The sequence below is a fragment of the Triticum urartu genome, chromosome 5A, assembly GCF_056163025.1.
Source record: "Triticum urartu cultivar PI428250 chromosome 5A, HENAU_Tu73, whole genome shotgun sequence".
In the NCBI taxonomy this organism is placed as follows: domain Eukaryota; kingdom Viridiplantae; phylum Streptophyta; class Magnoliopsida; order Poales; family Poaceae; genus Triticum; species Triticum urartu.
In genome coordinates, this window is record NC_141877.1 from 128,352,417 (window position 1) to 128,366,903 (window position 14,487).

Below are 14,487 nucleotides of genomic sequence, written 5' to 3' on the forward strand. Positions count from 1 at the left end.
TTTCTATCACTCTTTCCCTCCAATACATAGTCCTATCAACATACAACTAACCCTATATATGGTGTGATCCACGCGCGCGCTCATATGTTGGGCACCAAAGGACAGCAACACAACCATAAGCAAATTAAATCAATCATAGTAATTCACCAATCACTGATAGGACAACGAAAATCTACTCAGACATCATAGGATCTGTCTCTCCCTAGATGGGAGAGGGGGCCCCTTCTTCTTCTTCCTTGACCTCCTCCCTAGATGGGAGGAGGGTTTCCCCTCTGGTCCTTGGTCTCCATGGCATGGGAGGAGCAAGAGCCCCTCCGAGATTGGATCTATCTCTCTGTCTCTCTATCTCTCTCTGTTTCTGCGCTCCCGGATTCTGCCCTTTCACCGTTTTTTATATATCCGGAGATCCATAACTCCGGTTTGATTGAAACCTTCGCCCAGATTTTTCTTCAAAAATTAGCTTTCTTGCGGCCAAAGAAGAGTAGCAACCGCCTTACGGGGGGGCACGAGGGTCAGGGGCGCGCCCAGGGGGCAGGCGTGCCCCCCTGCCTCGTGGCCCCCTCGGGCACCTTCTCGTGTTGATTCTTCTTCCCATATTTCACAAATATTCCAAAAATATTCTCCGTCCGCTTTTATCCCGTTTGGACTCTGTTTGATATGGATTTTCTGCGAAACAAAAAACATGCAACAAACAGGAACTGGCACTGGGCACTGGATCAATATGTTAGTCCCAAAAATAGTATAAAAAGTCACCAAAAGTATATGAAAGTTGTATAATATTGGCATGGAACAATAAAAAATTATGGATACGACGGAGACGTATCAGTAACATACCGATGACAAAGGGAATAACGTATGCTGTTATGCGGTTTGACCGATAAAGATCTTTATAGAATATGTAGGAACCAATATGAGCATCCAGGTTCCACTATTGGTTATTGACCAGAGATGTGTCTCGGTCATGTCTACATAGTTCTCGAACCCGTAGGGTCCGCACGCTTAACGTTCAATGACGATTTGTATTATGAGTTATGTGTTTTGGTGACCGAAGTTTGTTCGGAGTCCCGGATGAGATCACGGACATGACGAGAAGTCTCGAAATGGTCGAGAGGTAAAGATTGATATATTGGAAGGTTATAAGCGGACACCGGAATGGTTTCGATAAGGTTCGGGGATTTTTTGGAGTACCGGGAGCTTACCGGACCCCCCCCTCGGGAAAGTTAATGGGCCTAATGGGCCATAGTGGAGAAGAGAAGGCAGCACACAGGAGGTGGCGCCCCCCTCTCTTTCCTTCTCCTTCTCCCTCCTTTCCCCTTTCCCCTTTCTGTTGGAAGGAAGGGGGGCCGAATCCTACTTGGGCTTGGAGTCCAAGTAGGACACCTCCTTGGCGTGCCCCCCTTGGGCCGACCACCTCCTCCTCCCCTCCCCCCTTTATATACGTGGGTGGGGGCACCCAAAAGACACACCAAGATTTCTCTTAGCCGTGTGTGGTGCCCCCCCTCCATAGCTTACTCTTTCGGGCATATTGTCGTAGTGCTTAGGCGAAGCCCTGCGCAGATCACATCACCATCATCGTCATCACGCCGCCGTGCTGTCGGAACTCTCCCTCGACCCTCTACTGGATCAAGAGCTCGAGGGACGTCATCGAGCTGAACGTGTGCTGAACACGGAGGTGTCGTACGTTCTGTACTTGGATCGGTTAGATCGTGAAGACGTTCGACTACATCAACCACGTTAACCTAACGCTTTCTCTTTCGGTCTACGAGAATACGTGGACACACTCTCCCCCTCTCGTTGCTATGCATCTCCTAGATAGATCTTGCGTGATCGTAGGAATTTTTTTAAAATTGCATGCTACGTTCCCCAACATGGACATGGTGTGGGAGGAGCAGGCGGAGGAGCAGCTCGCCGCCGGCAGGGCGATCGCGCCGGATGCGGACCTGGCAGAGTAGGAGGCGTTGCTTGACTCCTATCGCTCCTCCGGCGAGATCCGCCTCGCCCGCTGGCGATACCGCTAGCGGGTGGCGGAGGTGGCGGCCGCCTACAAGGAGTGCAATGAGGCATGCGAGGCAGTGTTCGGCAAGACCAACGAAGAAAAGGACATTTGCGGATCGCCGTTGGAGATGCCCTTATACCTTTACATAAGGAAAAACTCAATTTCCCTAAAAAACAAACATGCCAATAGGTATACTACTATAACTTATTGGGTGAGTTAATGTTAAATTTGCTCTAAGATTTATATATTAGTGACATACTCTCTGTGTAAAAAAATATAAAATCATTTTATTCAGAGGAGTACTTATGAGCATTGTTTAAAAAAATCTTTCAATTCAACGATTAATCTTTTGATTTATCGCTACTCGGGGGTGAACGATAAGATTATGCCCTATCTTCAGGGAATCTACCGATAAATCGGACCTATTCATAGCACTATGTTTGCAAAAAAGAAAAGTATGTATATATGTGTTTTGTGGACCTTCTTATGCAATATGTATTGTTGTCTTATTTTGTTTGTCATTATATGAGGATTAAAAGGATAGAAATCAAGGTAACACTTCTACCAAATATTGTTTTAGCGTTGAATATAGCGTATTTTAGTGTTAGAAACCTGAGATTTGGACCAATAAAATCAATTAATCAGATGATTTCTGATTAATCTCTAATCCCCACCAACCAAGATGATAATTATCCTCAACATTGCCTATGGGTATGGTATGACCAAAATTGTGTCCCACTAGTTGTGGTTTTTGATTAATATAATTATTATTTTTTGACAGAAATAAAATACTATAATAAAGTTGGCTTTACTCTAAAAACAAAGAACTTCTGAGTATGGTTGGTGCTAGTGTTATATGAAGCTTCTAGAAGGCCCCGAGCCCCCAAAACACATCATCAACTACCTCCTTCCTGAGTTCTCTCTCACATAAACGACGCGTCGACTCTCCCTCCCTCTCCTCCTCCCCCCTCTAGCAATCGGCGAGCGATGGCGTGGGCGACACGGTTCCTGTCTGCGGTGTGCTTCTTCGCGGCGGGCGTCCTCTTCGCCCCAGATGTCCTCGTCGGCGACCGCTCCGGCTCCGGCGCCACCGCCGTCACGGCCGCCAAGGTGTCCCACCTCCTCTGCTTCGCCACCTGCTGGGGCGCTGCGCTCTGGGCTACCTTCATCGGCGGAATCATCATGTTCAAGTAATCATCTGCTTCCCCCCATGCTCAAATTCCCCCAATTTTTTGAAAAACGAACGAAATCTCTTGAGCTGATCGATTCGCTTTTACTGAATCCTCCAAGGAATCTGCCGAGGCACCAGTTCGGGAACCTGCAGGGGAAGATGTTCCCGGCCTACTTCACGCTCATCTCCGCCTGCGCCGCCGTCTCCGTCGCCGCCTTCGCCTACCTCCACCCGTGGAAGGCCGCCTCCGCCGTGGAGCGCTACCAGCTTGGCTTCCTCATCTCCGCGCTCGGCTTCAACCTCTCCAACCTGCTGGTCTTCACCCCCATGACCATTGAGGTAAACGCCCCTCCCTCCCCTCCCCCCCCCCCCCCCCCCCCCCCCCCCCCAGGAGATCTCTTGGTAAATTCCCTGCAAGATAAAACAAATATTAGATCCACCCTCTGTAAACTGGACTAGATAACTGAAGTTATTGATTGTTGTCATTGCTCCGAATAAGCAATTGACCCTGGGATTTGTACCAAGGACTACTTAGCAGCAATCAGCAATTCGTATGGTGAACATATAATGTTCTGTTCGCATGTTATACTCATCATCTAATTTGCAGTTGCATGCCATATATACTTAGCAGCATAGTGGCATTATCTGTTGAATGTAACATCATGTAAACAGAGGGCAAAGCTGATAAAAGTATATTTACTTTGCTAGTACTTCTATGTTGGTTGATAGTTTAGTGACATGCTATTTGTGTACTGGAGGTGTTCGAAGGTTGCAGTTTGTGGCAAACCTTTATTTTGGGTGGGCTATCTTGATTCTGCCGTTGTCATTTTATTGCTTTTGGTCGTTGGCAGTACTTCAACCAAATATTTGCTGTAACTTAATGTTAAATGCTTGTCTAGGCTATCTTTTCATGCAATCATGCATCTTGTAATATTCTGCTCACTGCTATACTCTGTGCCCAGTTTTCTTCATGTGATTATGCTTTCTATGATATGATACTTATTTCTAAAACCAATATTTGGTGTAAATATGCCTTGTATAATGTACAGTACAATTGTAAAACTGTTCTCTGAATTTATTAGTCTCACATTGTGGTTGGGCAGCCTTGTTTAGTTAATGGTCTATTAATGGTACAGTTTCAGTACTCAATATAGATCTGTCGGTGCACCAACTGCCCATATTATTGCTAGCATTCTTTTTATGGAATTAGATGGATCCATGCACATCAGGGCAGGAAAAACCTGCATCTACAATGGAAGAAAAACAGTTTTAGCTAGATTGCTAGGCAAGATGCAGTAGTCTTCATCCATACATTAAAAGAATGTAAGTGGCAATGGAAATTAAGAAAACCTGAAGTTTATAAGCAAAATAATTGGCCACATCTTGACACCATTTGTTGGGCCATTCATATTCCAAGATTTGCACTCATGCTTAATTGTTAGCTTAATATCAGTATGTGACAACGTCTAGAATGATGTACTTATATGAAGAAACGTTGATATGAATTGTGAGAAAAGGAACACATTTTTTATTGTGTGAAGTGAACCTAGGTGAATGGGAATTGTACTTTGATAAACTAGAAGGCACACTTTTCCTATTTCCTTGCATTTTCTGGTATACACAGCTGCTTGAACTAGTTGTATGCTTGCTCATTGCAGATGATGAAGAAGAGGCACAAGATCGAGAGAGAGCTTAGCATCGGTGACGAGGTCGGGTGGTCAAAGAACGTCAAGACGGCAAAAAGCAACCCTACCCTCGCTGCGATGAACAAGAAGTTTGGGATGATCCACGGTCTCTCATCGCTGGCCAACATCTTGTCGTTCGGCAGCCTTGCCATGCACTCCTGGTACCTTGCCAGCAAGCTTGAGCTGTGAAGTGTACAGGCACCCAGCTTGACCACGGACACACGGTTGAATCTAGTATCATCACAATATGCCTATGCTTCGTTCTAAAAGCGGCTACATGTTATGAGCTTGCAAACAGATTTAATTGTAGACTTGACTTTGGATGATTGTACTTGAAACAACTTGCTGGAGGAAACGTTACCGGTTACCCCGTTACTGCTGCCAAATGCTAATAGTATGTCTCGTGAGAACTTTCCTCAAATCCCCGATAGCTGATTTTTTTTTTTGAGCGTCGATAGCTGAATTGCTTTGTGTGAAGTTCGTACAAGGAGTTTTAGGGTTGGGGGAGTGGCATTCCCATCCGCCCAGTCTGGCTCCTACGGCAGCGCCCTGCAGTTACAGAATATATCCTACACAGGCTCCACAAATGCTATGTATCGCTTGTTGTGAGCATTAAGCTTCTGATCGCTCACTAGCGTACGAGATGGGGCGGCTCATTAGGAAGGTTTCTGAACCTTTTTTTAATACTGTTCTATCTGTTTTATTTTTGTATTTTGTTTTGGTTTGCTTTCCCGTTTTTTCAGTTCCTTTTTTTTCAAAAACTCACAAATTAAAAAAAGAAAAAATCTTCAAAATTTACTTAGAAATTGTTCCTGTTCTTAAAAAATGCTTGAAATTTTAAAAAGGAAATCAATTTTAAAAACAAGTTGGGATTACAAAAATTATTCACAATTTCAAGAAATGTTCAAAAAATTCAAAAAATGTTCACAAACATTTTGTGTGTTACTTTTACTGATGTTTTGAATTCAAGAATATTTTTCATTTAATGATTTTTTTGAATTCGTGAATCGTTTTTTAATTCACGATTATTTTCTGAGTTTATGAACATTTTTTTAATTTCCAACAATTTTTTCAACCGTGAACTTTTTTTGTATCCATGAACATTTTTTGAATTTAAAAAATTCATGATTTTTTTTCAAATTTGATAATATATATATATATATATATATATATATATATATATATATATATATATATATATATATATATATATATATATATATATATATATATATATATGGCGTCATATCTAGTGCATCCAGGATAGGTGGTGCATCCGTGTATCCGTCGACTCCTCAGCCGGCCGATTCACATCTCACGTATGGGATCAACTAAAAGTCTCACCTAGCTAGCTCGTTAGGAGACGCTCTCTCTCGCTCGTCGATGCACGCGAGCAGGACAGGACCATGTAGCAGCTGCTGACCCGAACCACGCGAGAAAAGCGATGTTTCTCGCATGCCATGAGCGATATACCGCAACGCCCCACACAGGCGTTGGCAGTAGCCAATAGGGCACAAGCCCCGTGCCGCACTTCTGTGGAGGAAATCGTGGAAAGAAGCCGATTGGGCAGCGTGCCCAAAAATAAGTGACGGGGTTGCAACCAACGGTTCGATACAGATGGGCCAGGTGGTGAGGACATGGTGGGCTTGGATATGTGTTGCACAGGGCGGGTAGGTGGCAGCGGATAGATGGGCATGCCTGCGAGCGATAGTAGCGGCCCAATAGTAGGAAGCATGCTGATAGGTACACTGGCTTGGGTGGGTGCTTACTTTCGATAAAGAAGAGGAATGGGATTGTGCGAGAGCAGAACTCTCTCACTATGGATTTGGGGAGCGACAATTTTGACACTCAACCTCACCAAGGGAAATATCAATGCAAGGAAAGTGGGTGTCGTTGGCGTTGGCCACTCACATCCTGATCACTCCTAAGGTGGCTCGATAGTTGCTGGGTGGCCTTGAATGAGAAGATCAAGCTGTCTGCGTCAAAGGAGATACATGCGTGCAGCCGGCGGACCTCCGTCGCTAGGAGGATGAACTTGAGGAAGGATTGGTTGTCATCCTCATGCATTACTTCTTCAATGGATGGGAATGATCATAGATACATTGGGCTTGGGTTGGTGCTTGCTTTCAACAAAGGGGAGCAATGTGAGAGTGTGAGAACAGAACTCCCTCGCCATAGATCTGGGGAGCGACAACTTTGACATTCAACCTCACCTAGGAAAATGTCAAACCACGAGGAGTCGTTGTCGTATGCACCAACCACTCCCACCCACCCCGATCACTCTTGAGGCGGCTCAGTAGTTGCTGAGGGCGACCTTGAAAGAGAAGACCAAGCTGTTGTGTCAAAGAAGATACGTGTGTGGCCGACAGGCTTTTCCTGCCAAGGATGAGCTTGAGGCAGGATTGGTCGTCATCCTCATGCATTACTTCAATAGATGGGATGGGATGGGATGGGATGGGATGGCAAAGGTGTCATATTTTGGAGCCTGGGATCGACAAAGATCTTCAAGATGGTGATGAAGTCACCAGCCCAGGTGGCGTGCGGGTACTGGAGTGCCCCATATGCACAATCGGCAATGGATGCGATGCTCCCCAACTACCCATTGTGGTTATCATTTCTCCATGCAAAAAGATGTTTGCACCCTACTCGGTTCTTCGGTGATCCAGAAGAAGGCTCGTAAATGGTGTCAATGAATTTGAGATTTTTTTTGGCAACTAAAAACAGATATGAAATATGTGGCCAGACAGTGTACATCGAAGGATACTAACAAAAGATGAGCAACATGAGGAAGTAGCTTCGCCCTCCAGCTGATTAGGTATTTGAAACAATTGGCTTTCCTTCCCTAACCCTAGGCGGCTAGGGCAAACTCTCCCCTCCATACTTCATCGGTGAGCCTGTGGATTCGCCTCCCCTCTTCCTGCCACTCCGGCGGCCGGTGGAGGGGAGGAGAATTCTAGTGCCTTCGCTCTGGTTACAGTTCAGGTTAGAGTTTTTAGTCCTCACAGGTGCGGCGCTCGGCAGGATGGCAGCACTGCTTCTTCAAGTTTATCTTTCGGGCTCCGATCCTCCTCGGATTCACCTGTCTGAACGTAGTAACGGAGCTTCAGAGTAGATTCCTGTCGTCTCCTTGGGGCAGTGAGGTTATGGTTTCTCGTCATCTGACGAGATTGGTGTGAGGTGCTTCCGATCTATGCAAGAGTTCAACAACGACGACTGCGGGTCTAGGCCGCTGGTCTTTAGGGGCACGTGCATGAAGACTTCTCGTCTGTCATCGACAAGGTCAAGCTGACTCCGGTAGAGGAGTGGCGACAGCGACTCGTTCTGGCGGGCAGTAATGGTCATTCAGTGGTTTTGGAATCTCGCTGTAATTTCTATTATGTTTTAGATGCATTGTACTTCTGGTCAACTTTATAACAGATCTGAACCTTTTCATAAAAACGCAAAGAAAAAAAAAGTGGTATTTGAAACAATTGGAAATGATGGGCTGGAAGGCGGAGGCCGGGAGCTTGTGCGTGGATTGGTGCGAAGTAATCCACGGCAAGTGAGAGGTAATGATTTCTGCACATGATGCAAATAGTCAGGTTATCCTTTCACAACATTACCCAAACCCACAAATTGTTTGAAATACCCTAAATCAATATAATAAGACATGGTTCTAGGGTCTTTTGCCATGAAGTCACAGATAGCAACTTGAAAAGAAAATGTTGAACACCGTTTCAAAAAAAAAATGTTGAACCCCCCAGATTCCTGCGATTTTGCTAAAGCAACTCACAGACCCAAAAGAAATCGTTGGAGCAGCTTTCAAAGCTCCAATCATAGCTTGGATGACCGAAGTCGATCAAGCGAGTAGTTGTGAACTCCTTCACACGTCTCAAAGGAGATAAGTGAGCGTGTGATTTTTATTTCTAGTTTAAAGCAGATAATTTCAAAAAGAAATCGTAAGACAAGCAACCATATTGTTTAAGATGCTACAAATCCCCACCCCCCCCCCCCCCCCTACTAAAAAAAGCCAAAAACAAAGATGCTACAAATTCTCACATTAACTGGAGAAAAAAAAAGAAGATTAAACGCTGATTGGTGGTCCAAGCATAAAGATGTGAATTAATCAAGTGCGTACTGTTTGAGTTAATACGACTGTGCGAAAAGTACAAGTAGTGGTCTAAAAATTCTTATATTACTTTACAGAGGTAGTATATGCGAAAATTGCTTTTGAAGCTCGGCCTTCATGAAGACTGGTTTTTGTAAAATTCAAAATTCAACAAAATTCTTAGTTTAACATTTCAGATTATTTTGGAAAAAAACACGGACATACATGGAGGCATAACACACATGTCTATAAATTTTCAGAACAAAATACATTGAATTGAGGGCTGTGCAAAAAAGATAAATCTATGGCTTTTCAACACATGATACTATTCATTCCAAAAGTCCATGAATTTGTTCTATTTGCATAGATCGCATCTCAAGGTATTTCATTCTGAAATTTTACGCACATACACATCACATCCTTGTGTACTTGTACAATTTTTTCAGATTTTTTTGAAACAAAAGAATATGAATTTTGTTTTTTTTTTCAAATTTTCGGCCTCCATGGCTCCAAAATGCCGTTAGTACATGCTTTTTTTTGGGGGGGGGGGGGGGGGGGGGGGGGCACTCATATTCAACCTGAATCGTCTTTCATAGGTTGGTACCCAGAATTTCCACATGTTCATGAATGTCCTGCTTGTGGAGCTAATCATTTTCCTAGAGGTTTTCAAAGTTCCATAATTGTCATCACAAAGAAACCTTCTTTAATCATGGGGTTAGTTTTTGAATTCCTGCCTCTGTTTGTCACATGCTTACCACATTTGGAGTAAGCTTTTCAATTTACAACTCTTTAATGCGTCTTGGGTCCCCTTAAACAATGTACTACTCATAGAGAACTAATGATGCATTTCTTTCAGTGATGAACCCACAAACGAGTCAGCGTCATGTGATTTTGCTGAAAGAATCGGGTAGACCCTACAGGAAATGGTTGTTCTAAATCGAGCAGGAGAGACAATGAACAATCTTGGCGTTGTTGCATCCAAACACATGCGGCCGTGTGCTGGACGCACGGCCATCACATCCTAAAACATGACCCCATCTCTTCACTCAAACGGACAGAATCCGAATAAAACGAGACATCCGTTTAAGGTCGCGTGATGAAGTTGGTCTAAATCGAGCAGGAGAGACAGCGAACAATCTTGGCGTTGTTTCTCTCTTTTTGGGGTTGAAGGATTTGGGCAATTTAAGGTTGCCGACTTGCCGTCATGATTCGGAGCATGCAACTGAAGGCGGCTTCTTTTGTCAGTCAAAAGATGCCACCGGTCTTCAGGTAAATACTCGTACTACCCTGCAGGCTGTGGCATCATCATCAACAGCTCAGGATAAACAAACTAACCAGCGTACCATCATTTGGTTGGCCATCTTGCATTTTTTTTTTAGAAAAGAAGGATGACCCCCGGCCTCTGTATCTGGGTGATGCATACGGTCATTTTATTAATTATTTTTACAAGACCTTACAAAGTAATACAACAGTAAGACTAAAGTTGCCGTCTAAGCACCTCTATCTAGCTGATAAAGGGGCGCAGATAGCCTGGGCCTAATACCAAACAGACACCGCAGCCAAACCTAACATCTAAGACGTGAGATCCCATCCAGGACGCCTGCCGGGCATGAGTCTCACCGGTCCGGCGTGCACTCAGAGGCAGCCGCCGCCAACTGCCACCGCTCCATCTTCAGAACTGTACTGATGCATCAACCTTGGTCGGTCTAGCTATCGTCGATGCCACCACGGCCCCAAACGGCACCTCCTCCCTGCGTGCAAACAGCTGAGCACGTCGCGGTCGCCACTGATACACCTCAGCGCCATGCTGCCAGGTATCACCAGCCGACACAGCTTGAAGTTTTTGGAAGATCTGTCGTGCGTAACACCTGCCGACCAGGCATGACAAAGCGTAGCACCTGTCGGTCAGGCATGACTTGACATCACTACCGAAGCTCCATGCAAGACGAAGCCGCTCCACCTCCTGCCTCTAACTTGCAGCGCTGTTCCGCAAACGATGCTCCCAAGAGAGAAACGACACCGCAGTGCCGCCATCGTCCGATCTGGAACACCAGATCCTAGGGTTTCCTCCGGAGCAGCACGAGTGGGTCGACAGTAGTTACACGACGATGCCTCCATCAAGGTAACGGCGAGAACGCCGCCATCGCCTGCCGTCGGCTCGGTTTTCACCGACAACCATGTCTCCCCTACTCGCAGCCGGGACAAGATGATGGATCTCGAGATCCGATCACCAAGCCTCTGGTCGGCCATCTCGGGAAGAAGATGACCACCACGTCCACCAGCGTCACCACGCCGGGCACGCGTTGCCGCCGGCACCCCCATGGTGCCGAGAGGCCGACAAGCCCCGACGATTCCCATGCCTCGCCAGCCGCCATGGCCCAGACCCAGGCACCACCAGATCCAGATCGGATCGGGGTCAAGGGCCCCAAGCCGCAACCGCCGCGGAGGCAGCACCACTGGACGATGCCTAGCCCTCCAGCCCGCCGCCGAGTCATCGTCGGAGCTCCGCCGCGCCACGCCGCCAAGCCGCCGCCGGGATAACTCGCGCCACCGCCAGAGAAGCCGCAGCCGCCGCGCGTTGGAGGGGCCTGAAGACGCAGCTGCACCGCCGCCAGGCAAGGGCGCCGCCACCCAGCACGCCCTCCGCCGCGCCGCTGGGCCCCGCCCAGCCCAGTGTCGTCTCGCGCCGCGCCGTCCCGCGCCGGACATCAACCGCGAGGAGAGGGGCAAGATCCCCGCCGCCACCAATACTGGTCAGACTTTGCCCGACGGCGTTGTGCGGTGGCGGCGGGGGGAGAGATCGACGAGGGAGGACGAGGGGCGGCGCGCTAGGGTTTTCCCCGAGGACGCTCGCGGGAGCGGCTCGGGGTTCGGGTGGAGGCTCGTTTGGGTGTCAAAGCTAATAAGATTGACTCTTGCATGATGATGGCTTCATGTGATTCTGAAAGAGCTCAAAGGGCGCCCATAATTTGTGGTTTTTCTTATTGATATGCAAATTAACATTCTGATTTTGTGGGACTAACCGCAGGTAGAAGTTTTGCTGATACAATGTTATCAAACAGATATTTGTGATCTACATATAGCTGGAAGTGCTGGAAGTCTGGAACTTAGTGTGTATGTATCTCGGTCCAAAATCGTTAGAACTGTATCCAAATTCATACCTGGGAGCAACCACTAAACGTTGCACTTCAATAGCATACCCTAACTGTTGTAGAAACTCTTTGATCTAAAGAGGAGACATGTGTCAACTTCACATCCATCACAGAAATCAATTTCACAATCACTATGAGTCTTTTTTGAGCCAATCCGCAAGGTACTCCCCTAAATTTATTTCTACGGAGAACTCCTCTTCATTTGCTCCTATTAATACAATGGCAACAATTCATCCATTTCAATCGATGAATCGCAACCCTTTTTTTTAAGAGAAGACATTTCAGACCCTGGCATTTGAACTCAAACCCTAACCTCAAATTACCACTGCCATGTACAAACTTGGAATCATATATATGTAGAACTAGTTAACTCTCGTTAAGTTTTTAAGGATTTGAATATATGTGAGAGTCGAATTGAACCGTGGAATGGCTGGAAGAAGTGATTAATGCAGATTCAATGAGATGCACACTTTTGTGGGTCAGTCGCTAGAAGCATGCGAGTCCGTCTCATCAGAGCAAATATATCGTTGTCACCGCGCTTCGGTGTCGTCGGAGAGGGTCGTTTTGCAAACTTCCACGACAGCGGTTGAGGCTGATGGGCCCACCAAAATGAACGCTATTTTTTAAAACTTTAACACAAAATGAATCCAATTCAATTTTTCTTCTTCACAAAATGATCTATTTTCATGACACCCATGGCTAGGGTGCCATGATAGATAACATGGCGCCCTGGTCCGGGGCGTCATGCTAGATGGCGCTAGAGTGGTGCCCCAGGCCAAACGTCATGCAAAAGTGAGCCATTTTATGAAATGTTTTTGGATTGGGTTCATTTTATGTTAAAGTTTAAAAAGAGACCAGATTTGTTTATTTTTACGACGACCCATGTCGCCGTGGCTGCGGTCAACGTGCCACGCTTGCCTGTAAGAATGCGCTAGTGGAGAATAGGACCTTTGTTAAATACTACTCCCTCCGTCCCACAATATATGAACGTTTTTAACACTAATGTAGTGTTAAAAACGTTCTTATATTGTGGGACGGATGGAGTAGCTTACTCCATAAATGGGGCCTAGATCAGGAGAACAACATTGCAAAGGCTGAGCTCCATGGAACCTGTTAAAAAATATCAAAGTATATTTAAAAGTTTCAAAAAATATTCTACAAATGCATATGCATATTCCTCAAGTATTTATAAAATTTCATCAACTAATTTGATTTTTTGCATGCTACATGAAAAAGACAAATATCTGGCCCAAATACAACCATGAAAAGGCTCATTTTAATGTGTGTTTGTCTTTTTTATGTACATCACATATGATATATGTGTTCATGAAATTTTATACATGTATACTACCAAATGTATGTCTACATGTATTTTTTCAAAGTTTTTTAACATGTGGAAAAGGTATTTCCGCTGAAGAAAAATGAAGAACTCTATGGAGCTTGGTCTCTGCTTGCACTTTCGTCTAGATAGGGCAATTTCGAAAAACCAAGACTAATTTGGCACTTTCAGATAAGTCTCTTTTTTCGGGGAAAACACTTTCAGATAAGATTTAGGGCCTTGAATGCATCTAGTTTTTTTTATCACAATCCGAGTGACCTATTTCCATGCTGCATTAAAGTGTCGCTGCCACCGAACTCCTGTACCAACCAAGTGGCAATTGCTCCAGTCCTAGCCCAGGCCCAGCAAAGCAAAAGTACCAACACTAGTACAGTTCATACAGCATCGGCACGCCTTCCACCGTATCCTGCATCATCAGGCCAACTCCACCACACGATCTCAAACAGACATTTGTTTTGTCTAGTTTTTATTCATTTGGATATAGATTTGAGGTCGTGTCCGGACCTATCCTGAGATGCGGTGGCCGTGCGCCCAGCGCGCGGCCGCATCCTTTTGCTCCATTCTGCCCGCGTCTATTTAAAAAAAAAGCGACGTTTCAAATGCCAAGCCCCAGTTCGCGACCTCAGTTCATCACGCCGGCAACAAAACCAGCTCCCTACACGACCATCATCGGCATCCGCCAGCGGCCGGCAACACAGACAACTTCCAAAATGAATAGTTGTCCTCATCGGCAACACAGCCAGCGACCGGCAACACAGCCGGCCTCCAAAATGAATGTTTTCTCGTCGGCACACTGCCAGCGGCCCAATGGGCGGGCGGCACCCATGCCAGCCTCCAAAAAAACGGCCACGCCGATCGGACGACCTAGTTTAGGCCTTCGGCGTCGAGCATCTCCTTCTGCTTGGCCTCAAACCAGGCCCTCGTCTTGTCGCTCATCTTCGACAAGTCCACGCTCATGATCGCAAGGGCCACCTCCTTCGCTTTGGTGACGGCATTGGTGGCCTCGATGTCGAGCTGCCTCTGCCTGGCCTTGACATTGTCGGCCTCGATGTCGAGC

General features: G+C 46.0%; 1 protein-coding gene across 1 annotated transcript; it reads left to right on the plus strand.

The window, feature by feature from the left end:
- Positions 1 to 2,887: 2,887 nt before the first annotated feature.
- On the plus strand, positions 2,888 to 5,227 carry LOC125508146 (uncharacterized). Its single transcript, XM_087525668.1, has 3 exons — positions 2,888 to 3,186; positions 3,287 to 3,506; positions 4,826 to 5,227. The coding sequence occupies exons 1-3, from the start codon at positions 2,984 to 2,986 to the stop codon at positions 5,039 to 5,041; spliced, it is 639 nt and encodes a 212-aa protein (XP_087381794.1). The 5' UTR covers positions 2,888 to 2,983; the 3' UTR covers positions 5,042 to 5,227.
- The last annotated feature ends 9,260 nt before the right edge of the window (positions 5,228 to 14,487 follow it).